The 26,518-nt window shown below is 33.7% G+C and overlaps 1 protein-coding gene across 5 annotated transcripts in view; it reads right to left on the bottom strand.

Annotated features, from left to right (window-relative positions):
• Window positions 1-4,976: 4,976 nt before the first annotated feature.
• Window positions 4,977-26,518, bottom strand: part of BCLAF1 (BCL2 associated transcription factor 1) — a 29,706-nt gene continuing 8,164 nt past the window's right edge. The window contains exons 3-13 of one of the 5 annotated variants that reach the window (XM_019732722.2): window positions 26,302-26,415; window positions 24,471-25,376; window positions 22,634-23,299; window positions 22,320-22,489; window positions 19,926-20,031; window positions 18,781-18,865; window positions 16,138-16,313; window positions 14,845-15,025; window positions 13,610-13,756; window positions 7,683-7,895; window positions 4,977-7,551 (exon numbers count right to left, since the gene is read on the bottom strand). In XM_019732722.2, coding sequence (XP_019588281.2) covers window positions 7,546-7,551; window positions 7,683-7,895; window positions 13,610-13,756; window positions 14,845-15,025; window positions 16,138-16,313; window positions 18,781-18,865; window positions 19,926-20,031; window positions 22,320-22,489; window positions 22,634-23,299; window positions 24,471-25,376; window positions 26,302-26,405 — 2,760 coding nt within the window. In that variant the 5' untranslated portion in view covers window positions 26,406-26,415 and the 3' untranslated portion in view covers window positions 4,977-7,545. Of the gene's footprint in view, window positions 7,552-7,682; window positions 7,896-13,609; window positions 13,757-14,844; window positions 15,026-15,841; window positions 16,005-16,137; window positions 16,314-18,780; window positions 18,866-19,925; window positions 20,032-22,319; window positions 22,490-22,633; window positions 23,300-24,470; window positions 25,383-26,301; window positions 26,416-26,518 lie in introns of those variants that run through there. The other 4 variants (XM_019732721.2, XM_019732725.2, XM_019732723.2 and 1 more) reach the window with 4 other exon arrangements.

A 26,518-nucleotide genomic window follows, 5' to 3' on the forward strand; every position in this document is an offset into this window, starting at 1 on the left:
CAGGTTTGATCTAGGCCCCACCCTTTGTCTATTGTCTCTGTACTGCTTGATTCCATTTTCGTACTTTTTCCTTCATGTGGAGTCCTGTCCCTAAAACGTCTCTCCAATCCTTACTGTGGGTACCTTGCACTCACTATTGGAGAGGGAAAAAATAAACCCAAGTTTCAGCTGGCTAATTTGATTCTCTTTTTCTCATCTATCAGATGGTACCCCAATTCTTCCTTCAATTGGCACAGAAATCATTACCAGGCAGATTGATGGTTTGCCCCCATCCACTTATATTTGGTGGGTTCATGAGAAAATATTTGTCACCTAGTTGAATAGCAAATGCTGTCCATAGGTATTTGATTTGTTATGTAGGTGTATTTTTCCAAGACATTCTAAAACATTATAATCATCATACTATGTTCTGGATCTCTAAGACCAAGAATTTTTATCCATCTTGACACCCAGTACCAGGCATACTTTTTCAGTGAATTAATGGAGAGGATAAAGGCTGACTTAGACAAAGGCTAGAAAGACGTGTACTTAATCTTGCCAACTGCAAGTAGAACTTCATTAGCCTAGTGAAGTAAGCCTGTTTTAGGTGATTGGGTGAACTCAAATTACTGTATGTTAAATAATGGGGCAAAATACAATATAACAAACTATCAAAATACACAATAGTCTCTTCGACCTTAACCATGAGTCTCATGAAAGGGTGATCTCCAGATTGGGACATCCATGCCCAGAAAGTTCATTTAAGTTTTATATTTCAAAAGGAAAAATACTTAGTGCCTTTTTCCTTGTTCTGCCTACGCTTGAAGCCTCTCAATGTATCAGTAACACAATACACTTCAAAAAACAGACTCGTGCTATTTAAGATTACACACCTCTTATTAAAGTTTCATTAAAACTTTACAACTATTTATTCAAAAATTTTTTGATACTAATTAAGACCAAGATTTTCCTTGATATTAAAATATTTTGAATTAGATTCTCCTGAAAATTTCTAGCGACAATAAAAATGACTAAGTAATGGAAAACAGTGGACCCCTACTACCTATTTATCTATAAAATCACTATAGTGATGAATATTAAAATTACAAAGTTAAATGTTTATAGTCTAAAAGCAGAATTTTAATTTGAACCTTTAAATAATTTATATAAAAGCAAGTCTAGGTTATGATTAGGGTTTGAATCCGAAGATTTTATGTAACTACTTGCTATTTTTAACAAAAATATTCTACTCTAGCTAGACCTCTAAAAGCATAAAGCATTATTTTTAGAAGATCCCAGACTTGACAGATTCTGTTATGTTTTCTGATACAATTATATGCTCACAAGTAGGTATCCCTTGACTCTTGTCAATCATTTAACAAGAGACACAGGAGAAATAGTTAAAGGCTATCCTGCTAGTCTTCTGGACTATCCAGACAGTATATCAGTACTTCCTGATGTTTCCATTCAATCGTTTTCCTTTTTAGCAGTAAGTCATACTTGTCAAGTTTGTCATGGTCGAAAGTAACAGGAATGAAAAACTCTACTTCATAAAAATTCCAAATAATTTACTCTGTCATACACAGTTAATAGCAAATTGTCACCCAAAGATTTGGCGTATGTCTTAAGGACTATGGCGTAAGTCAAAATGAAAAGCTGCATTACTACTACATTTTTTCAATGTTGTGATATGAATGAAATTTTTAAAGAGGTATCACTGCTAGTCTCGGTTGGTGACATCTAATGTAATAAAGCAAGTACCTTAAACTGTAGCTCTTAACCTTCAATAATACGTAATCCAGAGAACTAGCAAAAAGTTCAGCTTCAGGTAGTACAGCATTCCTGCCAGGGATTCCAGATTCTCCATACTTCTATAAGCAGAAGCTTGCTAGTCACAAGCTGCCTACTCTTCTTTTTAAATACCTAGTAGACAAATATTAGCTCATTGAGTTATAAGTCTGTGTACCTATGATTTTTATGTAATGGCTCTTGTTCTGTTCTCTATGGATCATGTTAAAATGATGAGGTTAGACAAGTGTTATCAAATGCCCCTTTTCGTTCTGATTTGAATGTCTACTTCCTCTTCTAAGTAAAAGCCCTTTAAGTACTTGGAGATTACTATCAAGGACCTATCTTAGTCATTATTTTTCTGAAGTGAACCTACCTTTTCCGCTATTCCCATGACATTTCAGACCTCCAGCTCCTGGTTCCCCTTTAGTGTTTTCTCTTAAAAACATGATACTCCAAAACTACACACAAAAGGTGACTTGACCAATGTATTAAAAATAAAAGATTAGCAATCTAATTCTTCTGTTCACTGCAATCTGAACTCTCTTCTGTCATCATTTTTAAGGCAGCTTAGATTGAACTAGGTTTTTAGCAGCAGCCATTAAATCAATTGGCTTATACCTATCACACGTCTACATAGGCAGTCATCATGCTTTCACTTACTCAAGGAGCATTTATTACATGCCTACAGTATGCACACATGATGCACAATGCCAAGTACGGAACATTTATGCTGGTGGACAACACATAAGTGGAATGAGTTGCTAGTCTAAGGAATGTGCTGCATTCAATGAGGACAAAAGAGGAATCTAATTTTTTACTAGGGTGTAAGATTTTAAGATAGGTAAATGAACAAGGAGTGGGATAAGGCAAGGCAAAAGCAGCTCATAGAGAATTCCTGTAGGTCATCTTAACTAAAGTTTAGGCAGCAGGATGACAAAGGGTTTTTACCTTAAAAATGACAATTTTATAATTGAAAAACATCCCACAGATGGCAATTAAAGGATGAAATTTAAGGACCAAAAAGTCCAACTCAAGAGACTACTGCAGCAGCTGGTGCAAGTGATGAGCATTATTTATCATAGTATCGTGGGGGCTGGAGGGAAGGGTTAAAAGGAGGAAACGCTTTAATTTTGCAAGTTGAATGTACCATCACCAAATGTATGCATAAAAAATAATTGCATGTACTTTATAACTATAGTTTTATGCATACACTGGTGATGATATTCAACTTCTTTCAAAAAAAACTCGAAGTGTATTTAACATTCCTCTTATGGCAGCCTTTGAAGTACCCTGTAACTTTATAGTTTAGTTTTCCCTGTCTAGTACAAATAAGACAGGAAAATTATAACCTTCCATAGTCAAGGACTAGATCCAATAGCAAGTAAACCACTATTCTGATGGGTGAGAGTGGTATTCTTTATTTTTTTGTGGCCCTTTACATTCCATGAAATTTGCAATTACTATGACAGTACCAAGAAGTTATTGCCAAACAGTTCATGCTGTGAGTGTAAATCCTTTCAAGTCACCTAGTTGTATACTGTCATATACTTTTATTAAAGGGAGGGCTCATTATTATTGAATCAGGATATTGGGCAACCCCAAGAGATTAAGAAAAATCTGATTCCAATTCTTATGGAAATAAGAATTTGCCAACTCTTTTCTACTTGCCCAACCCTTTTCTACTTGCAAGAATCAAAATTATCTTCTGCATTTTAAGGGTGCTACAAATCAGTTCACTGTTGTAAAATAACTAAAATGTTCATAGTAAAAACATTTTTCTTATGTATAGATCATAATTAAATCATAATTTGAGGGTTTTTTCCTAGCAGTGGTGGTGAAGTGCCGTCCTAATGCCCATTCTCTTTTGTAACCAGTGGGATCCATTTTTAAAGGTTAAAAGATAATGAGGTAACATAATAATATAGAGAACTAGCTCAATTAAATGTACAACTTTGACTTCATTCTCATAACTGATGCACACTAACATTACATTACTGAATGTTTCTCAAAAATAGAGAGTCCAGCTCATAAATCTACGCAATCTCCCAGGCTAGACAATGGAATACACTAATTTCCATATATTCCTGGATTCTAAGAAACTGAGGAATAACAAACCCTATTCACTTAAAACTTTGTTAACATAGACTTCCAGTTTTTAATATCTACCTCAATAAACTGAGCAATTAGACCCTTGATACCCATATTTAAAAATAACAGTTTCAACTATTTGAGAACCTTAAACGTATGTAACAGCAAGTACTCTAAATTTTTGTTAGGGGATGTATCAGGATCTACTACTCAGAGACTAAGTCTAGCCAAATACTGTCCCATGACAATAGTTTATTTCTCCATTTGCCTTCTCTATTTAGCAACTTCATGAATTGAGGCAGGTCTCTCTACTTCTCTTTTTGAAGGTGAAATGAATATATTGTTCCATATGAAAATAAGTATATCCCACAGGGATTCCAGCTGAAACCCAAAGAGAAAGAAAGCGGAAAATAAAGCAACTATGTAAATTCCTAAAAAGTTAGATAAATATCTCCAATAAATAAGATAGCATACTTTTATGTAGGAAACTGGTGTATAACATTAAAATTACCCAGTGCAATTAAACATGCATAGAGTTCTTATTTCTCTAACAAAGTTTTTTAAAGAGATAATGTGCCATTTGTATTAGTCAAAATCTATTTTTCCTAGCATACAAATTTCGATGAAAATGCTTTTGTTTAAAGTTGACAGAATGGCCTATTTTATAGTTCAGATATCTTATAAGAGGGGTATTGTAAGAATTACACCAGATCAAAATGAACAGAGACTAATTAAAAAAAAGTCCCTTTTTAGTTATTAACTGAGTACTGTATTTTCAGAAAGAGAATACTAATTCTCCATCATAATATTATGGCTAAGTTCCTGTATTAACACAGGAACAGTAGGGCTAGACTAGAAATCTGGAATTCCTGTAGTCTAATAATGGCTTGGAATTATCCACTATAAAATTTCCCATTTTCCCAGGGTAAACAAGAAAAAAGTACACAGGGATTTGAGGAGTTTTATAAAGTACTCATCAACCCCCCACAACGCCACACCACACCAATACTTTTCCTAACAGATAAACTGGTATTCTAAAATCTAAAAATAGGCCAAAGAAATCAGTTGTATGTAAGACACAGAAACAGTCTCCAAATCAGGTAAGCAAACAACAGCTATTACCACTTATGACATTTTATTGGCATATGACAATTTACAAGGGTCCCTGTTGCATTATACATCACACTGAGTAAGAATCGTTGAGCCATCTACATTCATTCTTATTGGGTAGTAGTTTTTCTCAAATTATAACTTAATTCCCAACACTTGATTGTAACTGTGACAGAAGGAACATTAGTCCTTAAAGTAGGCTGTAACTGAAAAAACATATTTTGATTTTTATATTAAAATTGTATGTTGTTGAAAGGTATACACACCTAGAGTGAGTCATGGCCTTCTCAAACAGCTAGCTGTTCTGGAAATACCCTTTGGTTCATTTCTATTTTCCTTCTCTAGACAAAAGGAATCTGTTAATGCAGATATCAAAGTTATTATTTTCTGGCACTTATAACAAATATCCTTACCAAGAGAAACCACTCAAATTTTATCACATCATGAAGTGCGGACCTAAACTGTGGTTTAAAAACACACACACAGGCTACTTTTTATATGCGTGGCTCTGAAAAAGATAATATAGATAATATCCACAATCACCCTTCTTCCTACTACTATATTCTGCTATGATACTACTATTTCCTCAATTTTGTTTAAAAGAATAAAGGTAACCAAATTCTGTATATATTTGAGTTAAAGCAATGCACTTACACTTAAAATATAACCTGCTGATAGGACTTAGGTAGCTTTATTCCCACTCTCCATTGAACAGTTTTTCAGCAAATTCCTTTTTTCCTATTGTCTTAAGTGGAAAAGGAAAATCGCACATGTATAGTCATGCATACAGATTCAGTGTTTAACCAAAAAACTGTTAAAAATAAAAACTAAATGTATTTGTATAAGATAAAATGATCATGAAAATTCTGTACTGGATATCAAATCCGTTGCTTTAGCACGTAATTATTCTAACTGGGAGAATGTTATGTCTTGATTAATCCAACACATACTTGCTTTGATAGTATTTCCTCTGCTGTAACAGACAATTTCAGAAAGACAGGATTAGTAGAAGAAATCATGCAATACTAAGGATCTTAGAGCCATAAACCTCACACATATTGAGGATTTTTTTTCCCCCAATAGCTCTTAGCAAATGCCCCTGGCTGCAATCAAGGTGCTAGAAGGATTGCAAATCATCAAGTGAGGATGAAAGGGTCATACACGTAAGCTCTTTAAAAGTTTACACTAACAGAATAACAGTTTTATCTCTTTTTAATGCAAACATATACAACTAATTCAACTGGTAAATTAACAAATGAAATTTGACTACTTTTATATATGCTCATAAAGCAGACAAACAACACTGAAATTTACTATTTCAGATTTTCATTCCTTTAAGAACTACCGACATAAACAAAAGTAATTCACATTTTAAAGATTATCTACCTAAAAAATAGACCCCTTGGGAAAAAAAGGAAAAAGCCATTTTACAAACTGCAACTGAGACGGGGGGAGGATCAAATTAGATCAATACTGCAACCAACTTCCCATCAAAAAACTTTTTATTGGTGACATTTGAAAATCAAGTTACTTAAAATACTACTAATGAACAGTATGCTGTGTTCACCTACTTTTCCTTATGGTTAGACTACAAACTAATATTTCAGTTGTCCAAAAGCTCAAATAAATATGTAAGATGAAATCAGATACATCTTTTTATGTATCAAGTTATTCTTCACGATAATCCTCTTCCATACCAACACCACAATTACAGGTTTTGTTCTGTTTTGTTTTTTTAAAAAAATAAGACAGTCGATAAAAATGGGGTTTTTATTTGCAGTTATTACAAACCAGTTTCCTCTCAAAGAATAGCTGCGATCTAAGACCATGACTCAAATGTTCAAATAATAGAAAGAGAACACTGAATTTTGAACTCAACAAGTAAAGGCTCCTAAGAATTGTTTTTATAGGCCACTGCTTGCTTTCAGTGAGAAAAAAAAAATTCTCATACTTTTCAATCTAACTTTTAATAGCTTGTATTTCTTAGCTCTTGGCAAAGCTTTTTTTCCTTCTTAAACATTTGCAGAAGTGTTAAACTAGCTTAGTTTACCAAAGTAACATTTTCTGTGGTACACTTCAAAGATTAGTCACCCTACAATGTAGTGTGTTTGAATTAAGGAAAATGTTAAGCAGATGTATAGAGTTAAAATAATTAGTGCAGTCTCTATAAACAACTTCTGTTCCAGGATTTGTATGTAGAGCTAACGTTTACTTCAGAATAAACATTAACAAACAGGGAGGGAAGAGAATCAGAACTTTCACAGAGTTGTACTTGACCATATCTTATAGACAAAGCAGAATTACAATGCATGTAACAAAAACAGTAAAAGTATTGTTTTTAAAAGTTGATAGTTACAAATATGGTACGTAACAAGTTTCTACTTTATTTCAGTACAATTTTCAACATACAATCTACTATCTTTCAAGATATTTGAAGACTTAAAACAAAATTTCTATAGACTACTTGCAAACAGTAAAATTTAAGTAAAATGCTTACATTCTTATTGAAAACAAAAATCAGGTAAAAAAATGGTGGGTGCAAGTTCTGCTCTCTGTTGCAATTTCACTTCAGATTTACTATTCCTAAAAAACAAGAGAGAGAGAGAGAGAGAGAGAGAGAGATTAGCAAACATGTACAGAGTACAAATGATCCTTAATCACTGTTCCTATGGAAGAAAATCTGTTAGAATCACTAACAACTTGAAATTATCTACCTTTTCTTCTTTGCGTCTGTCCTTCTTTTCTTCATTATTTTCCATGGTCTCTTCTTCATCTTCAACAATCCCGTCCCCTTGGTATTTGTCATGAGTCCATTTTGGACTACTACCTGATTTTTTGAAGTTAAAGCGCCCTCTGCCACGTTGGAAAGTACCACGACCTCTTCCTCTTTTGGCCCAATAGTCCACACCATCATCTCTGTCATCATGCTACAGAAAGGTTAAAAACAATCATCACTGAAATGTCTTTGTTGTAAGGAAGATGACTATATCCCCCATCATAAATCATGGTATAAATCTTCTCAAGACTGGGTACATGAGATTGGTAATGTTGTAAAACACAATAAAACAAAACCAATAAAACTCAACTTTTCAACAAAAATATATTCTATTATCAAAGCAAATTACATTTTACTGCTTAGTAACCCAAGCATTGAGAGCAGTCTAGACAAATTTTTAGAGAATGTCAACTGCTAAATTACTGCCAATATTCAAATTTTTTACTTTTGGCCTTCCCATTTTATTTCAATCTAAGTCTACTTATTAATTACACTGCATGTAAATAAGATAAAATAACCAGTATCTTCCCCCAAATTTAACTTAGTCATAAAGATGTGACAGAGTCTTAAAAACATCATTACAATGCTATCAACATTTACTAAATAAAATAGGTGAATTATACCTTACCTATAGAAACAATTTTAAAATCCTACCGACATTTAAATCTAAATCAATGTATACTACACATCCATCTTCTGGGCCAGGTAATCTCACACCCCAAATCATGATGGCACAGTCCCTAGAGAAATACCGCAACTTATTTCTTCTTCACCAACTTGAAGTACTGTAGCTATTACATTCCAACCGTAATTTTTCATTAACTGTATCCAAACAGAGATATTCCCCAAATTACAACTTACTCCATTAATCAAAACAATCGGAAAAATTGAAAGCACTTGACTTTGTGGATGGGTAACTAAGTATTATATCCCAAAATACAAAACAAAAAGACAAAGTTCTCCTGTAATGTAACTGCTACCCACCTCAAACAAACTCTTAAGTCTGTCACCTACACAAATAGGAAATAAGGCAAGATGATGCCCCTGTATGAGACAACAGGCATAAATGTAAACAATGCCGCATAACCTACAGAGTACCAGTATTGATCAACTGTCCACAAGTTACTAAAACTTTTTCCAGTATTAGGTGATGAATACCTTTTTCAAAACTGTGTGTACCTTTGTGCATATTCATGTTATACAGATCACCCTCCCTCCTCCATGACTTGAAAAATTCAGTTACACATGTAATTAACAGACTATATGAAAGAGCACTTACCAATTTCTAATAACCTATCTTCACCAAAACAATGAAAGATCCCTAGCTAGAGGTGTGCAAGGCTCCATAAAGAATATATTCAGGAACTACCAAGTGTAAATTTCAGTTATGTCAGAAAGTTTAACTGTAAACCAGAAATAAACTATTTTAAAATAGTCTGCCACTCAAAACATAATGCCCAATTACATATTTTCAGGCTCCCTTTGGGTATCAGCACACCCAACTCCAGAGTTTGTATTCTTCTGTTTGGGTTATTTACACAGTATTCCATAAATTTGTGGGAAGTAAACAGATTTGAGAGTCAGAGGCATGGGTTTGTATCTTAACAGAAACAGTGTGACTTTATCTCATTTTAAGAAAAACAGACTTGAGGAACTACAGATGATCTGTAAAAAGTGCCCAGCCCAGTATGTGGCAAGCAAGCACTCAATAAATTGTGGCAATGTTTATATAGTACTTACTAAGGGTAAGGCACTACTTTGAGTCAGAACTTTCCATGTATTTACTCATCTGATCCTCCCAAAAACCCTAAAAAACACTGTTACTAATCCCTCTTTAGATATGAAGAAACTGAGGCACAGTAATTTGCCCAAGGCCACAGAGGTAGTCCTGTCCACTACCCCTTATGCCCATCATCCACAGAATACATTTCTCAAGAATCTAGGTGGCAATTAAATGATTACCATAAAAGGCAGCTAAGATTCCCAAGAGAAAATCAGTAGCAAAGATAGACGCTAAACTAACCATTACTTTAAAAATACAATCATCTGAAACTGGGTTAAAAAACAAACACACACAATAGCTAGAAAGCTACGCTGTGTATTTTAGACGTTATCTTCGCAGCTAAGTGACATTTTGATGCTAAATATACAAACTCTTAATCCTCAAATTCTTACATCCCGGATTTTAGTCTTGTTACTACTTTTAAAAATTACTTCATAGGTAATAAAGGGTCAGAGAAGTTAGACATGCGTAATACACAGCCAAAAATATGTTACAAAAGGAGAACCAAGACCTTGTGAATCCTCTTTTCTCTTCTACATAGAACGATCAAGTTTCAAAAGGTTCATTTACTAAAACTCCAACCCTAAACTAAACCCCCTTCTCCACCAGGGGTTTTCTTTTCCTCAGAAGACATCATCAAATTAACCATTGATAATGTGCCTATTTCAGCACTTTTCCTTTTGCTTCAACTCTTCATATACTCACCCCTCCACAGAATTCCAGACTCTAAGACTATTCTTATTCTCTCTCCTGGAGTACTTATTATTGAAAACATTATCATATCTTGGCATAAATCCAAGTTTTGAGATGGAAAATTTCAGAAAACAATGCAATCAATGTTACTACTAAAAAAATGATACAGGTTTGCAGAACCCAGACTCTGAAGCCCAAAATGTGTGTTCTAATTCTGACACCACTCGCCATGTAACTGTAACTTTGGTCTAGCTGCTCAATCTCTGCACCTCAGTGTTTTTCATAGGTAAAAGTGATCTAATGGCTTCACTTCAAAAGGATTCTATAAGCATTAAATACATAAATACATTTAAAACAGAATGGTGCCCAGTACATGTTTTCAATAAATGTTATCTATCATTACTACTACTATTAGAATGTTTCATTCATATGGACAAACCTTCCAGCTGGTAAATTATTCTGAAAGAATCTAGGGGAATGTCTAGTTTTCAACCTCATTTCTTCTGAATTATATTTTTGTTTTCATTTCTATGCTTAACACTAGCTATCTGAAAAATCAAGTAACTTTACATAAGATGCAAAATTTTTTTTAAATTTAAATATCCACGTAAAAACCAGAGTTGTCATTTCAATAGCTCATTAATTAAGAGCCAAAATAATTAACTTTGGGAATTGATTTATAAGAAAACAATGTACTGTTAATTTTACTTCTAGTAAACATCAGTCTATGTGTGTTTAATATAGAAATTAAAAAATTTAAATATAACCCAGAACAGCAACATATGAAATGTTACCACTATTTATAATGGCTAAATTCTTAAAATAACATGCTCTTCTTGATTGGTAAAACTACTGTCTCACTACATGCCTACCTAAAATGATTATGTCCCAATTTAAGGTAAAAACCATGATACCAGATTATGAAATAATGCCATAGAAAAATGAAGGTCTGGCCTAAATTAAATATTTCTAAAATGTGAAAAGCATTAAAAAATTAATCACTGGGGGCCGGCCCGGTGGCTTAGGTGGTTAGAGCTCCGTGCTCCTAACGCTGAAGGCTGCCGGTTCAATTCCCACATGGGCCAGTGGGCTCTCAACCACAAGGTTGCCAGTTCGATTCCTCGACTCCCACAAGGGACCCCCTGCAACTAAGACTGAACACGGCACCTTAAGCTGAGCTGCCGCTGAGCTCCGGGTTGACTCAGTTGGTTGGAGCGCAGCCTCTCAACCACAAGGTTGCCTGTTTGACTCCCGCAAGGGGTGGTGGGCTGTGCCCCCTGCAACTAGCAACGGCAACTGGACCTGGAGCTGAGCTGCGCCCTCCACAACTAAGGTTGAAAGGACAACTTGACTTGGAAAAAGTCCTGGAAGTACACACTGCTCCCCAATAAAGTCCTGTTCCCCTTACTAAAATCTTAAAAAAACAATAATAATTACTGCCTACTAATTTATCTCTTATTTCCCTCTTAACTTTTTGACCTTTTACATTTGATTTGCTGTTGGCATTTTTGCTATCATTCACTTCTCACCCCATCTTTGAAAGGTTGGCCTTTTAATCTTTCCTCTTCTGACTGGGTAATCTTATAATGGATTTAGCTGTGACCTGTAAGATGATGGCTCCTAGATTTTTCTCTCTCTAGATCTGCACAAGCAACTATCCATTGCACATTTCTACTTGATTTCTCTCAGGCACTTAAAGAACAGAACTTAATCTCCTCAAATAGGCTTCTTTCCCCTGTACCTCCTATGTCTTAAGAAAATATCTTCTTCTCACTTCCAACACCCAACTAGAGGGTCCCTGAATAAGTCCTTGTGCTACTTTTCTCAAATCTAGCTTCCTGGTTCAGACAACATCGCTCAGATCTGTTCTCACAACCATCATTCTTCTAAAACTGCTTGAAATCCAAATTGATAAAAGTATTTTGGTCTTCCACAACTTAGCTCCTGCTTTTGTTTCATTTCCCCAAATCTATACCAACCATCTAGCCACGTGAGTACTGGAGTTCTCTGGATCGGGATGTTTCACTACTTCTGTTATCTGCAGTACATCTACCTACCTTTTAAGCTCAAGATTCAAGCCAAGTTCCTCTATGAGGTCTCTCCTACTATCACCCTCCTTTGCAATAATCAACCATTTCCTCCTTTGAAGGAAATCTACAACACAGACTTAGAATGTTTGCTTCTCCATTACTAGTCTTTAAGCCAAGAAATAGAATCACATATTTGTCTTCCCATCCTTCATACCTGGCATAAACAGCAGTCTGTTAATACATAAATTCTTAAAATAAAAAAGGAGATAGATCTTTTCAACTTTTCTATAACTGAATAAGAAGATACCTTTCACTTTCAGATTGTCAACTCAACCAACTCAAACAAACATCAATTTCTCCTCAGAGGAACATACATTGAGCAACATTATGCATAATGCGCTCTGTAAAAATTTAATTTTTTGGACTTCTGGTCATTAAACTACACCAAAAGAGGCAAATGGATACTAATTTCTGAAATAATTATATTGCCAATTCTCCAAAATATTAATCTTCTTCAGAATACAGCTCTATCCTCTAACTTAGCAGATGTGCCATGGACATTCAGGTTTATTCAAATATAGTCAAAGCCAAATGAAACACAATTCTGTAAATCCAGCACTATTCCCCGACTTGCCTCAACAAAACAACTAGGTCATCAGAACCAGTCTCTGAAACATGATTTCCCCGAGAAGCTGTGACAAAAATGAACTTCTGGGGATACTTTTTGGTATATTCTTAAATCTGTCTGTAACGCAGGATGGACTCTTCCATGCTACACTGCAGAAAATTTCCATTGTTGCCTAGAGAATCTTTCAGGGCTCACCTTCCGCTAGTTTCATCCCTTAGAAAACCACTTCAGAGAAAAGCATCACAAGGAAACATCAAATTAGTATACCTAGCAACTTTTCTATACTGCAATTTTTCATCTTCCTTTTTACTCCAATGCAAGTTAACAGCCTCCATGAGAGCTTTAATTACATGTACTGTGAAAGAATTCTTGTTGTCTTTCATTTAAACAACTGGCTGTAATGATGGAAGGTAAACCTTAATGAGAAGTTTCTACAATTATCACTGTCTTAAAGACATACATTAATGTTCTTCTCTGAATGTGGCTATCAAATCAGGTATATTTTTAGTTTACCCTGATCAGCCCATAGGTGATGTCAATAAAGTATAAACAGGACTAAAGGGACCCACATTTTCAAAACTTCAAATCATCTGGGTAATAAATTTTTAAAAAGTTTTTCCGCATTATGGTGAAATCTTCTCATAGTAATGGATATCTGTACTCAAATGTATTCATCCAGTATGCTTTGAAAATTAATGCAAACCAAATAAACACAGATTTCTAACACCCACCAAGAAGTACTTCTTGCTCTTTGGGGTGTATTCTGGATCCCATTCCTCTTCCTTCGGTCTCTTTTGAAAAGTAGTATTTGAGTTGTTTGGACCAGTATTTGTCCCAGCAAAAACTCCTCTGGCTCTTCCTCTGCCTCTAATTCGAAACTGATTAACATTAACAAAATAGTTTAGTAATGCATTCAAAGGTATTTAGTTACATGCAAACTCTAATTTTACTGCAGTAACAAAAAACACGTTCACTAATTTCCTTCCTAAATCTCAATTTCTTAGCCAGGATGGAAAGGATGGCCGTTTTGTATCACAGGCAAAAACATTCTGCCTACTGAAAGTTGAGTAGGTTAAGAAGAAATGCACAAACTAAGTGTTAGAATACTACACTTCCATGGCCTGAACTAATCTTTTAAAATAATCAAATTGTTTTTTTTCCCTTTTACTAGCCCAAAGAGTTGTCAAATTTCTTTGAATTATCATAGGCAGCCCAAGTGTTCAACTACAGCTATAACCATATAAGCAAAGATCTTCTTTCCCAAAATATTTAATTAATGAACTCTGTAATAACTAACTGGATACTCAGTCAAGATAGGAATCTGAATTTAGAAATTAAGAGTCGAGAAGATGCACTATGAATCCATTAAATTAATAATTAAAACAAATTTATTAAAACACGAGGGTAATATGTATGCTATGTACAAAAGTTGTATGATTTCCATGATTGATACACATAAAATAAACAAGGATGTGAAGACAATAGGTAAAGATGAAAATAGTTACAATACAGAGATGAATATATGGGTTTTTAAAATGTTTTTAGATATCTTTTCAAAACTAAGTTATTATTAAAGAAATGGGTCTCAACCAATACCCTTCCTTGACTCTTGGGTCTTTACGCGCTATGAACAGTTATTGATTCCAAAGTTAAGAAATATATCTAAGTTTATATAGATGCCTCTAGATCTCAAATGGCATTTCTCTTCTTTTTTTTAAATTAAGCAAAAAATATTTATTTTTTACTCTGTGTACAAAAGAATCATCCCAGATCCAGCACCTTTTCCCTCCCCCTAAATGCATTTAAGGAAGATGATACTTCAAATATTTCATTTTTCAAGACTAATTCAAGACTGTAGAAGTAATGAGTCACATAACAATGTCAAAATCATATATTTTACTTTCCTTATATACAGTATTCTAACGTAAAGTCCTAGTAAATGATCAAGAATAATTTTATTGCTTACAAAGGTTCCTCGTGGTCGGCTAACTCCTGCAAAGCCTGAGTATTCTTTCAGCTCATGGTGAGTTTTAAATTCTTCTTCTCTTTCCTTCTTACTCTCCTTTTCTTCGCGAGAACTAGGAGAAGAAGGTGATGCTGAAGAGGATGAAGATCGAGAATGATCTTGCTCTCTACTTTTATGTTTACTGCAAAACAAATCAACAAAAAAAATGTGCTATTTTTAAAAAGATGAAGACCCTGTTGACTCTTATAATAAGAGGGATATTTTTCAAGCCAAAAAACTATCCCCTATTAAAATTATTATATAACTAAAATGATTGGGTGTTAAACTTTTGACAGTGTTTCCATTCTCCTTCAATATTTGTTTTCCGTCACTACTGAAAAACATACTATGGCCTGCCAGTTAGAAACTAGCAGTCTGGAAACTTCAAGAATAAAGTTCAGTTCTTCAATATTTTTAACTTATTTTTTTGTTATTTTAAGGAAAGAAAAAGAAGAGTAGGAAAAAGTAAGAATGTTCTTAAGGCCAAGTTTCAAAATGACTGCAGTTTGTACACCCTGGGTGAGAAGAGTTGGTATGGTTTGGGCCATAACTCCGTTATAGAAATAAAAAGCATATGAAATTACAAATACCAGTTATAAATAAAAATAAAAAAAAACACAAGTAAAATCCACCATTTACCTAATGAATACCAAGAAAAACAATTATCTATGATACTTAATATTCCTATTATTTATTTGACTCTATGATGATCAATTTTACATGACTAATGCAACACCCGATAAGGTCATACCTGAGATAACTCTTACCACTGCTAACAGTATCCATGGAAACATTACTTTGAAAGACTTATACACATTGTTATTTCATAAAAACTAGTCCTTCCTCCCCCCCTTCTCTCCCAATGTTAAACCACTATATATCAGCTTAAAATTCTTGTACTCTGGGTGTTATGAGTTGAAAAAGTGCGGAATCAAGCATAACGAACCAAAGTTCTTACACAAACTGTTTCTAGAAATGCACTGCATTGAAGTCCAACCTCCTGATGTAGCCTGGATAATAGGACACATTAATTTGTCATTTTTTTTTTCAGTGTTAGCTTGCTATTCCAAAGTTTTTGTCCTCATCCACCATAAGCCGTGTAAAAGACAAATACATTTTTGCTGTAAAACAAATAATTTTAATTGTTTAAATTTAAACATTCGATTACACAGTCAAAATTGAAAGCAATTAAGCTGACAATTATTAAAGGCTAATTAGAAGCTAAAACCTAATTCAGACAGTTTTAAAAATTACCTGTCATCTTTGTAAGATTTGTATTCCTTGTAATCTTTTGGAGTTTTTTCCTGCTTTCTTGACCCACTGGATTCCCTGGAGCCCTTGGAATCCCCCCGTTCTTTACTTCTTTCTTTTCTCCGACGATCAATGTCATGCCGAAGATCAGCAGTATCACACCTTAATTTTTTATCTCCCTATAAAAGACAGATGCAAAATACAGATTTCAGGGAAAATACAGAAAAAACATGTATTTAGCCAAATTTTATGCCAGTTTCTAAACTGACATTTTAGTATCAGAAAAAAAAGGATGACAAACTACTTCCATACTTAGTTTCTGTTTGAAAATGTACTTGTTTTTACTAAACATTTGTGTACACAAGTGCAGTGAGACTGGGAAACTTATCAAAAGCTAATTATCTTGAAAATGTCCTAAGTTTTGGTTCAAAGCAATCCATAATAAATTTTTGTACAATAAAATGATATAATTATTTTTCCACTCAGCATTCCTCATTATCATCCTTCATCCTTCCAAATAGTTTTTTAAATAGTTTAACAATGAGAGATTATAATCTATAGTTGTATAGCCATCTGCCTATAAAGTTAAGGGAGCCTAAAATAATGGTTTTCATTAGTTAAACCTCGTTATCATCAAGCTCTTTCCAAATAAGTTAACCAACCCAATAAAAACCGTTTAAAGTAAGAATTCTGTAATTTCCATAACATGCAAGTGGAATATCATTATGAAACCAATTGAAGTTGAACAAGGGTAGAAACAAAGCCAGAAACACATTATTCCCAATCCTGTACTCAGTATCTTGGGCCATATACTGCCCTTTCTCAATTCAGGTATTGCAACGGACATTAGTTTAACTGGGTCACAATTCACCTCCTTCTTGTTCCATTGCTTTTTCAAATACTATATAATTTAGGAAGATGGAAAGAGGAATCTAGGAATGAAGAAAAATTACACATCAGTAAGATGCTAATAATGTGGACATCCTTGCTAGTATTCAACAATAAGAAGTACTTACTCTGGGAAGTCTAGCTATAATATTCATAAGCATTCATAAACCTGAAAGTATAAACATTTCTCCAAATATCAACTACTCACCTATTTACTCCCAGGATAACAAAGAAAAATCCAATCAAAAGCAAAAACCCTATTCATCTAGGTAATACCAAGCCCACAAGTAACAAGCTAATGCAAGTGCAAGTAGTTTTAGGTTCCAAACTATACACATATATTTCACATTAACAGTTAATCATTCATTCAGACAAGAAGATGGATTAAAAAACAATGTCATATCCTTTTGTCCATCCATCAGTAATCACTATTTTTTCCCCTCCAGATCAAAATCTGGTCTGCATAATGAAAGATGCAAAATACTCAATGTCAGAGCACAAGGACAGACTAAATTGTTGGAAAAACAAAACCAACACTGAATCTAAGGTATTGAAAGTAAAGGCCAAAATTAGCATTCACTTCTCAGAATCTACTTTTCCAAGATCAATATGCCCCATGTAAAGAAATCATTTTCTAAACTTTAAATTCCATTATCTAATAAGTTAATAGGATGCCCTATTAAAAAATTTGTATACAACTGTTAATAAAAGCTTCTATTAATAGAAGTGCCAATGATTTCATAATAGCCCCATTGTTCAACAACTTTGCAAAACAAATGTTCTTTTCATTTTTCTGATGAAAACCAACATCCAAAATGCTAAATGTTTTCCAAATATCAGAGACAGTATTTGGTGATGGTCAGAATTGGAACAAAGCAGTACTTACAAGTCACCTAACTCTTTTCTTGACCAGTTACTCCCTTTCTACCTTTCCCCACATTTCTACTAGACTTTTATGGTCTGTCATACGACTGGCCTACCTAGAAATGTCAATTTCGAATTATCAGACTGTATCAAGAGTCTCCCTAATGACTCAATTCCATCCACACAGAGCACCCTCCGGCCAGTCATTCATAGACTCCTAAATTTAAAAACATTCATCCCCCAAAATCTACAATATTCTAATAGTGACATATAGTTTTTATTTCAAACATTCATTTGTAAATCAGTTCTTAGAATGCTGATTTCTTAGTCCAAATCAAAAATGTCCAATAGCATGGGGATTATTTCTTATTCTCTCTGTGAAGAACCTAAAGATATTAATTTAGGCACACATAAATCAAGGAATATTTATTTTGGCTCATCCATTTCACCTCAAAACTTTATAGAAACCCTAACAATTTGTATCATTGCTTTTATAATTTTCTTTTATCTACCCATTGTTTCTTTACCCTTCTTAGAACTAATTCCATCCTTTCATTTACATTTTTAAAAATTACTCTTGGTTTGGGGAGCATTACAGATCTTGCTCCCCGGTATACACTGTCAGTTCGGCTCAAATAAACACTTATAAAAAGTCTTAAAAAAAAAAAATCACTCTTAAAAAGAAAAAAAAAAAATCACTCTTGGTTACATACAGTGCCAGCTTAATTTCTTTTAGGAAAGAACACTATGTACGCTACCATAAATATATATAATGTATTTACAAGTTAAACATAGAAGATGTCTGTAAACATCTTGCCTAAACAAACTATGCTTGGCACAGTATCATTAACTAAGCTGAATTTCACATGAAAAAACTGTCCATTCAAAACATACCTTTTGATTTTCTTCTTTAAAAACTCTTTCTTCCCCTGCTAAACGGGTATGCTTCCTCAGGGCACTTGGAGAGATGTCGATTCTCCTTCATGTAAAATAAAGTCTATTTGTAGTCACATTAACTTAACGGTTCCCAAATATCCTCAGAATTGTCCATTTTTGTAAAGGAAATACTAAACATTTACATCTCTCCCAATCAACTAATTTAGCATAGTAAGATTATTAATCTAATTACTAATAGACAATTAAGAAATAAAACAATTTCCATTAAAAATGAATTAAAATGCTTAGACCAGATTTAATATACAAATGAAGCCTGACCTTTTAAAACAGACTTATTTTAATCGTCAAAAAAGGAAAAACCTGTTTTGATTAAATTGAATATTATTTTGTCAATTATCATACATTATCATTGATGAAAACGCAAATAGGGTTGTTTATTCCTTAGAGTCTCCAATATTAAATATTCAGTCATTCTTCAGTTTTATTCTGTGCCTTTCCTTGCCATTTTACGTGTCAGTTCCAACTTCCCAGTGCTTCTTCAGCAATCACAGCCAAAACCACACCTAATGTGTATTAATAAGCTAGATCCTCCATAACCAATAATACTAATAGTCACCACCACCCTGCAAAATAAGCAGTTATCCTTATTTTGTAAATGGAAAAGTACTAATGTTCAGGATCAAATTACTTGTTCATCAAAATGTAATGAAGTGACAGAGCCAGGATGTGTACATACTTATCTGTTTCAATGTTCATGCTCTTTTCACGAAGAACAGTTCTACCTCTGACCAAGCATTTTTATTTTACAAACTTACTGGAAGTAAATTAAATTCAAGTGTTACTCTGGGCATCCAACCCCCTCCCAAAAAACAAATGTGATAACTATTTAATTCCATACTGGGGAGTGTAAGAGTATTTTAAATTCTAACAATCAGTTTTAAAGAACAAAACTGAAAATTAAGAAAAACAATAAATTACAAAGTTTTCAAGACTGGAAATATATTTATTGAAGGTATAAATCAGGAATAAAACCCAAAGTTCGTTTGTATCATGTTGACAGCATAGTTCTAATATAATCTTGTTTCAACAGTGTCTTCCTATCAAAATAACATTTTTATATGCCCGTTCTATAGTACACATACCTGTGTATCTCGGGACTCTTTTGCCGGGTACTATGTTCTTCCGTGGCTTTCTGATATGAAGTGAACCTCTCGTTTAGGGTCACTGCAGCTGATTTGAAGTATTGCTCTGTTGATTTAGGAAAAAAACTGCCCAATTAGTTATCTTTACTTTAAGAGGGATTCTCATTTGTGACAGAAGGGCATGTAGCAGGTGAAAAAAAAATAAAAATACTCAAGAAACCTAGCAGAAAAGAATCAAGTGTTACAAAGAGCTCTTACCCTGTCCCTTTCATAACTTTTCGTACCTCAACAAGTAACTGATACAAAGTTCCTCACAGGTCACTGTCAGTACTACATATAATCCAAGAACAATAAAGTTGAAAGTCTCTAAATCCATTTCAATAGTGCACTACTTCCTCAAACAAAACAAAAACAGTAATACGTGAATATCCTTGTACCTTGCCAATATGAACTAATGAAGTTACTTCAAGTAATTGTGTGCAGAAAACAAAAAAATACTGAAGTAACTACACAGCTGGTTTAGTAAACTAACACAATTATTTCATCAAGAACTGCACTGACAAAAAAATTGGACTTAAGAAAAAAGCTGAATACTGCTATATTTCAATTGGAAAATACTTTTTCAATCAATTATCAGTCACTATTACCCCAAAAATCTGGCATCTTGGCAAACCTGACAGCACATTTGATATTATTGCCTTGTCTTTCTTTCAACAATTTTAAAATTAGTAATATCAACACTGATTAATTTTTAAATCAGTTCAAGATATGCTGTAAATGTAAAATAGAAAGACGTATCAAGTCATGATATATTACATTACGAATCAAGCTATCTGCTTAACAGGTCAACATACATCTGTGTCAACTTACCGCCCAATATCCAGCACATGTCTCATAACCAATCATTAAAACTTGAAACGGCCACTACAAGGGTAGTGCCTCAATCATAATTCCATGAAACCCAGGAATTTGAGCTAGCAACTCAGTTTTTATGCCATTTTTGCCAGGAAGACAGAAGATTCAACTTTGCCTGTATCTTTCAACAGCTATTTTACTTTGAAACATGGATTTTGCCATTTCAAAACATATTCCAGGACCTAGTTACAATGAAAAAGAAAACATCACTGGGCATTTTCAGCTCTAAATTAAGTAAGAGCTGTTCAGATCGGTTGCACAATACCAATAATGAAACATAACTACAGTTCTTTAAAAAAAAAGAAAATGAAAAAGGAAAATTTTTACCAAAACCTGATCTCAAAAGTCAGCAATATATTGTAAAATGTGGAGACAGGTCAAAAAAAGGTGAAAAAAGAAAAAAATGTTAATGTTTCATATTTTATGCACCACAATAACATGGTCATAAACTGGTTCACTTAGTTATAGCCAAATAACAAAACTGTTTCTTTACCATGTTTAAATAATTACAGTCAAAATAGAAATTTATTACTGTTCAATATCACGTGCATAAAGAATTGCTAGTGACAAGTTTCAGCTATTATAATGAGTTGTTCTCATGTCAAAAGACAAACTTTTTTTTAAAAAATGGCTTTTAAGACCAACAGCCATGGAGATTCCAGGGTAAGAACCTATTTTCATAAATAAGCTGCCTTTTAAACACAAAAACAAAGTAACAAAAATAAAACTTTATCTAATTGCCCAAAAAGTCATACCCTAAAACCTTTGAAAATTAGTAACTTTGAAACTAGAATTATATACTGGTGAAAACAGAACATCATTATTTTAGTTGAAATGAACACCCTTATCATCTTTAGGACCTAAAAAAATTTCACCATTATTATCCTAATTAGTCACTATTCGCGCAATCACTACTAATCTACTTTTAAATTTCTTGAACTTTTTTCCAGTTTAAAAATCCTAATAATTTTTTTTCTGGTTTATTTATGTAAAAAAGCTAAGTATTGTAACAAATTAAGTAACACAAAAACAAGACAGGAAATTAATATTGCTTTTCCACTGGTTTCAGGTTTCTTTAAAAGTTGAAAAGAAATTCGTAATAGACAATATTCAATAACAATACTGCCTCACTTCCTTATAAATCTATGCCAAGAGTATATTGTCCTAAATCATACATCAAATACGGTATTAACGGCTCATTTCAAAAAGACTTTTACCATTAAATAAACCTACATCATGTTTTACCATGATATAAATTTTTAGGGTATATATTTTAACTCTAATATTTCAATCATTTTTTATTAAATATTTTCATGTCTTAATGCTAGCAAGACTGATTATCTTTCATGAAACTCATTTTTCTAAATTTTTAATGGTGTCTATGTACACCTGCTAGCACTGGGGTACATTAAATATTAAACGTAGTTGTTTGTTTCCTTTTATTTGCAAGAGAAACTTAATTCACAACACTAAACATACCTTTAACATGATGAACCAAGGAGACAATGTGTTGAATAAATGACTCTGAAGTGCTTTTGCTGGCCTGTGGCAACTTAATGTGGTCAAAGATGGATCGGAATTCTTGCTCCTTCTTGACAGAATGGACAAGTGTACTAGCTAGTAGCCTGTCTTTAGTCAAGGAAGCAGGTCTGGAACATATCGGTACAAACACACATACAAACAAAATATACCATTGGTTTGAATACAAAAATGGGAAGTATGTTCAAAAAATAACAATTAACTGGATTACTAACCACCCACAGATTATTTACTGGGCATCATTGTGAAATTACCTGTTAGAATCATCAAGAGGAACAGGTGCCATTTTGAGTTTGACTTCAGGACGATGAGAATCACTGGCTATCATTTTGATCCTAAGTGGGCTCTCCTCTCTGAAGGTAGTCTTTTCTCGTGCATCCAGATTCTTGTGTAGAGGGGGACTGTAATCAAAGAGGTCTTTGAGCTTTTCAGACTTTACCTGCTCAGGTGACTGAGTTTCTTTCTTTACTGTTATTCTCTCAGAATTTTTGTCGTCTTCCTTGTGCTTATCTTTTGTAGTGCTAGGCCTTTCCACTACATAGCCAGTCTCTTTCAGTTTATAATTTTTTTCTTCTCTAAATCCATCACTTTCTCTATTGCCTTTCAGTGAAACTTTGGACTTGTACTTGGGTCCTTCCTCCTCAGTATTCCGGTGAGATGTAGTAGCAAAACTTTTACCCTGATCTGCAAGGACCGACTTCCTGAACTGTCTATAATCCTCTGTCTCCTCTGTGTCATCCCCTTCTGAATCATTAAACTTTTGTTTTCCAGACTCTTTATCACTAAAGTAATCTAGAGCTTCCTGATCATCCCATTCTCCCTCTGCCCTGCCTTTCTCGGATCCTTTCTCCTTTGGAGCCTCTTTATCCCTGGTATTACCCCTATCAAGCAGGAATACTCTAGACTCTTCATCTGTGAACCTGTGAATAAGCAAAGAAGAGGATGGTAACTTTGGATTGCATTCATTATGGGTAACTTGCATACTTAAATGTGTTGCCCAATACCACAGGACCAGTAGTAAGAGAAAAAAAAAAAAAAATACTGAAAAGTGCTTTTTCAGATTCTACTTTTAAAACATGAAAGGTATCTCTACGGCACTTATGTACTGAGTTTTTAAATATATTTATGTATTAGACTTCCTAAAGTTTAAAAAGTAAAGCCATTCTCAAAAACCTGTTCTATTCATAGTCCACAATTCTGCACTAACAAATCCAAATTTCCAGAGATTCTATAACACACAACACAGCTTGACTTTAATTTTTGAGGCTAAGAACCACTAGTAAACAATATACTTATCTATTACAATTCCACTTATGATTATATACAAACTTTCAGACTATTTCATTTACTTATCCATTAATATAAATAGGAGTTCTGAATCACAATAATCCATATATACTTTGCCATAGAAAATGATGATTTCTGGCATTAAGTAGAAACTATCAGTTCAGTAAGAAAATTAATTCTAGATTGTACAGCACTGTACCATAATTAGCATGCTTGCTCTATTTTCTCACTTTTAAGTCAATCACCCTACATTAGCAACCAGTTTTCATTAAGCTTTTTTAGCAACACTTGAAATTAGAATTTAAACAAAGTTTAAAATGTCACTAAGAAATACCAGTATCTCTTCTATGATAAGGCAGATTTGTTAAAAATTGGCAGCTGGATTGTTTAAAATACCACACAAAAACACAGAATAGAACTGCATCATATACATAAGTCACATGATAATGGTGAAAAAGTAAGCTTTCAATGCTCTAACACAAAATTTATCTCTAAAATGTTATTTTTATAACATTTTAGTCATTAGTTATGCTTTATGCTACTAATCTTTCTGTTTACATTCTTCTGAACTGACTGAAAATGGATAAAATTAAAAGGAGTATAAATCAGTTTCTATTAAAACACTTAATCTCCAAAGTTAACGATATGAGTAATAACAATGTGGAATTAACTTATAAAGAAGTCATGAGTAAAAACAGCTAAATACACACATCACAATGCAAGTTTAAGCCTTGTAAATCCAAACAGAATTCAAAGAATTAAAGTATTAATATTATATTCTAAATTCTCTATTTCAGTTCTTACCTTTTAAGGAATTTTCCCGTCTTTGCAGTTTCCTGATCTCCACCATCAGGATAAAATGAGGAACGTCCCCTAGCCTCATCTCTTGGAGCATTCTGTGGTGTGATTGTCTTTGCAGGGCTTCTTCGTGAAGGGATGTGATGAATTGGACTATTCTGAGAAGGACTATACCGACTAGATCCATTTCCAACAGAACCAGACCCAGACCTTTCAGGACTATGCTGAATGGAATGTGAATGCTGAGAGGGGGTGTTTTTTGCAGAGTGGACTGTGCTGAGCATAGGGGCATCAGAGCAAGATGAACTCTGACTAGGCGGTGTAGCAATCGGTGAAGGACTATGGGGTGATCTGGGACTATTATCATAAGCTGAAAGACCAGGCCAAATATCACCCGATGTAGCTGATGATTTATTAAACTCATCAATGGATTCAGATGGGTCATGTTCAAATGTATCTTTCGGTTCCTCCTGTGATTTATTTTTCAAAGGACTCTCTTCTTGGGGCTCCCCTTCAGATTTTTTGGTTTGTTTTTCCTGAGACCCTCGTCTTTTAGAGACAGGAGATTTGCTATATGGGGATGAAGAACGAGAAGAGGATGATCTTGGAGACCTAGAGGATCTATATGACCGGCGAGATCTGCTTCGGGATCTTTGAGAAGAAACGGATCTTCTTTTTGGACTCCTGGAACGTGAACGACCTCGTCTAGGGCTCCTAGAGTGTCTTCTATTCCAGACAGGTCTATAGCCACCTCGATGATATCTACCTCCTCCACCTTGGTAATACCCTCTACCCCTTCCTCTGTACCCATAAGGTCGTCTCATTCCTCTATTATTTCTGTAATCTCGCCGATAATCTCTAGAATAAATACGATCTCTACTACGAGATCTTGAATACGTCCTGGAACGAGACCTAGAACTAAAAATGAAATAAATATCAATGCAATAAAAATGAACTATTCCGTCCTACAATTTTAAACACTTCTGGTTGAACATAACATGTAAATCAATTGTCAAAGCTAAAAATGTACATAAAAAAACCTCATGTGTACAAAAGTAAAAGTTTACTGTTTTCAATGAAGTCTCATTTCTAAGATAAATATTGAGAATAAATTAAAGGCCTTAGGAATGAATGAAGGCACAGAAAACGGGAAAAAAGACATATCCAACAGAACACACTAACAAACTATACTAAACTTATGCAAGCACTTAAAGTGATAGTGTAGAAGTATTTTTAACCGCACAGATGAATACTCATCAGTGAAATAATATTGGCCAAATGAATATATAATGCAGTTAGGCCTAGAAAAACAATACAGAAAAAATCATAAACTAGCTTTAATTCTTAATGACATTACGGTCACTTTTATTTTCAACCTGTAGTTTCTATTTTTTATGCTAAGTACGTATTACTATTCGAAGAAAGACAACAAGAGTTAAATATTTTTAACAAAAGAAAAACTTAATGAAACCTCAATCAGAAAATAATAGGAAACTATGAAATAATATACAAAAGGTTGTTTACTGCCAATTAATTCTTATGTTATCCAATTCCTCTCTTAACATTATAGATAAACACAAAAAATCCACCATATAGTACACAGTACAGTAAGAATCTGAGATCTACAATCAGATTAGCTGGATTCTAATCTAAGCTCTGCATTTACTAGCTCACAACTTAGATAATTCTCACTTTCTCCAACTCTAAAATGAGGATAACAATAGATCCATCTGACAGGGTTCTTTAAGAATAAAATATATTAACTTCAGATATAATAAGCACTCCACAATTAGCTGATATGATTATCATTTAAAAAATTAAAACCATGATAATTCACCTGTATCTCTTCTTTCTAGAATGTGACCTTGATCTTGATCGAGAACTAGATTGTGATCTAGACTTTGATCTTGAAGAGTGTGATCTAGAATTGGAGCGACCCATTTCTTTTCTCCTAGTCAAATGAGAGAGCAAAAAAGTTTAAAAATCACAATACAATTGAAAAAGTTTCACATTATGCAAATTTTCAGATACAAATTGAATTTTCCAAAACAAAA

The sequence above is a fragment of the Rhinolophus sinicus genome, linkage group LG05 (genome assembly GCF_036562045.2).
Source record: "Rhinolophus sinicus isolate RSC01 linkage group LG05, ASM3656204v1, whole genome shotgun sequence".
In the NCBI taxonomy this organism is placed as follows: Eukaryota; Metazoa; Chordata; class Mammalia; order Chiroptera; family Rhinolophidae; genus Rhinolophus; species Rhinolophus sinicus.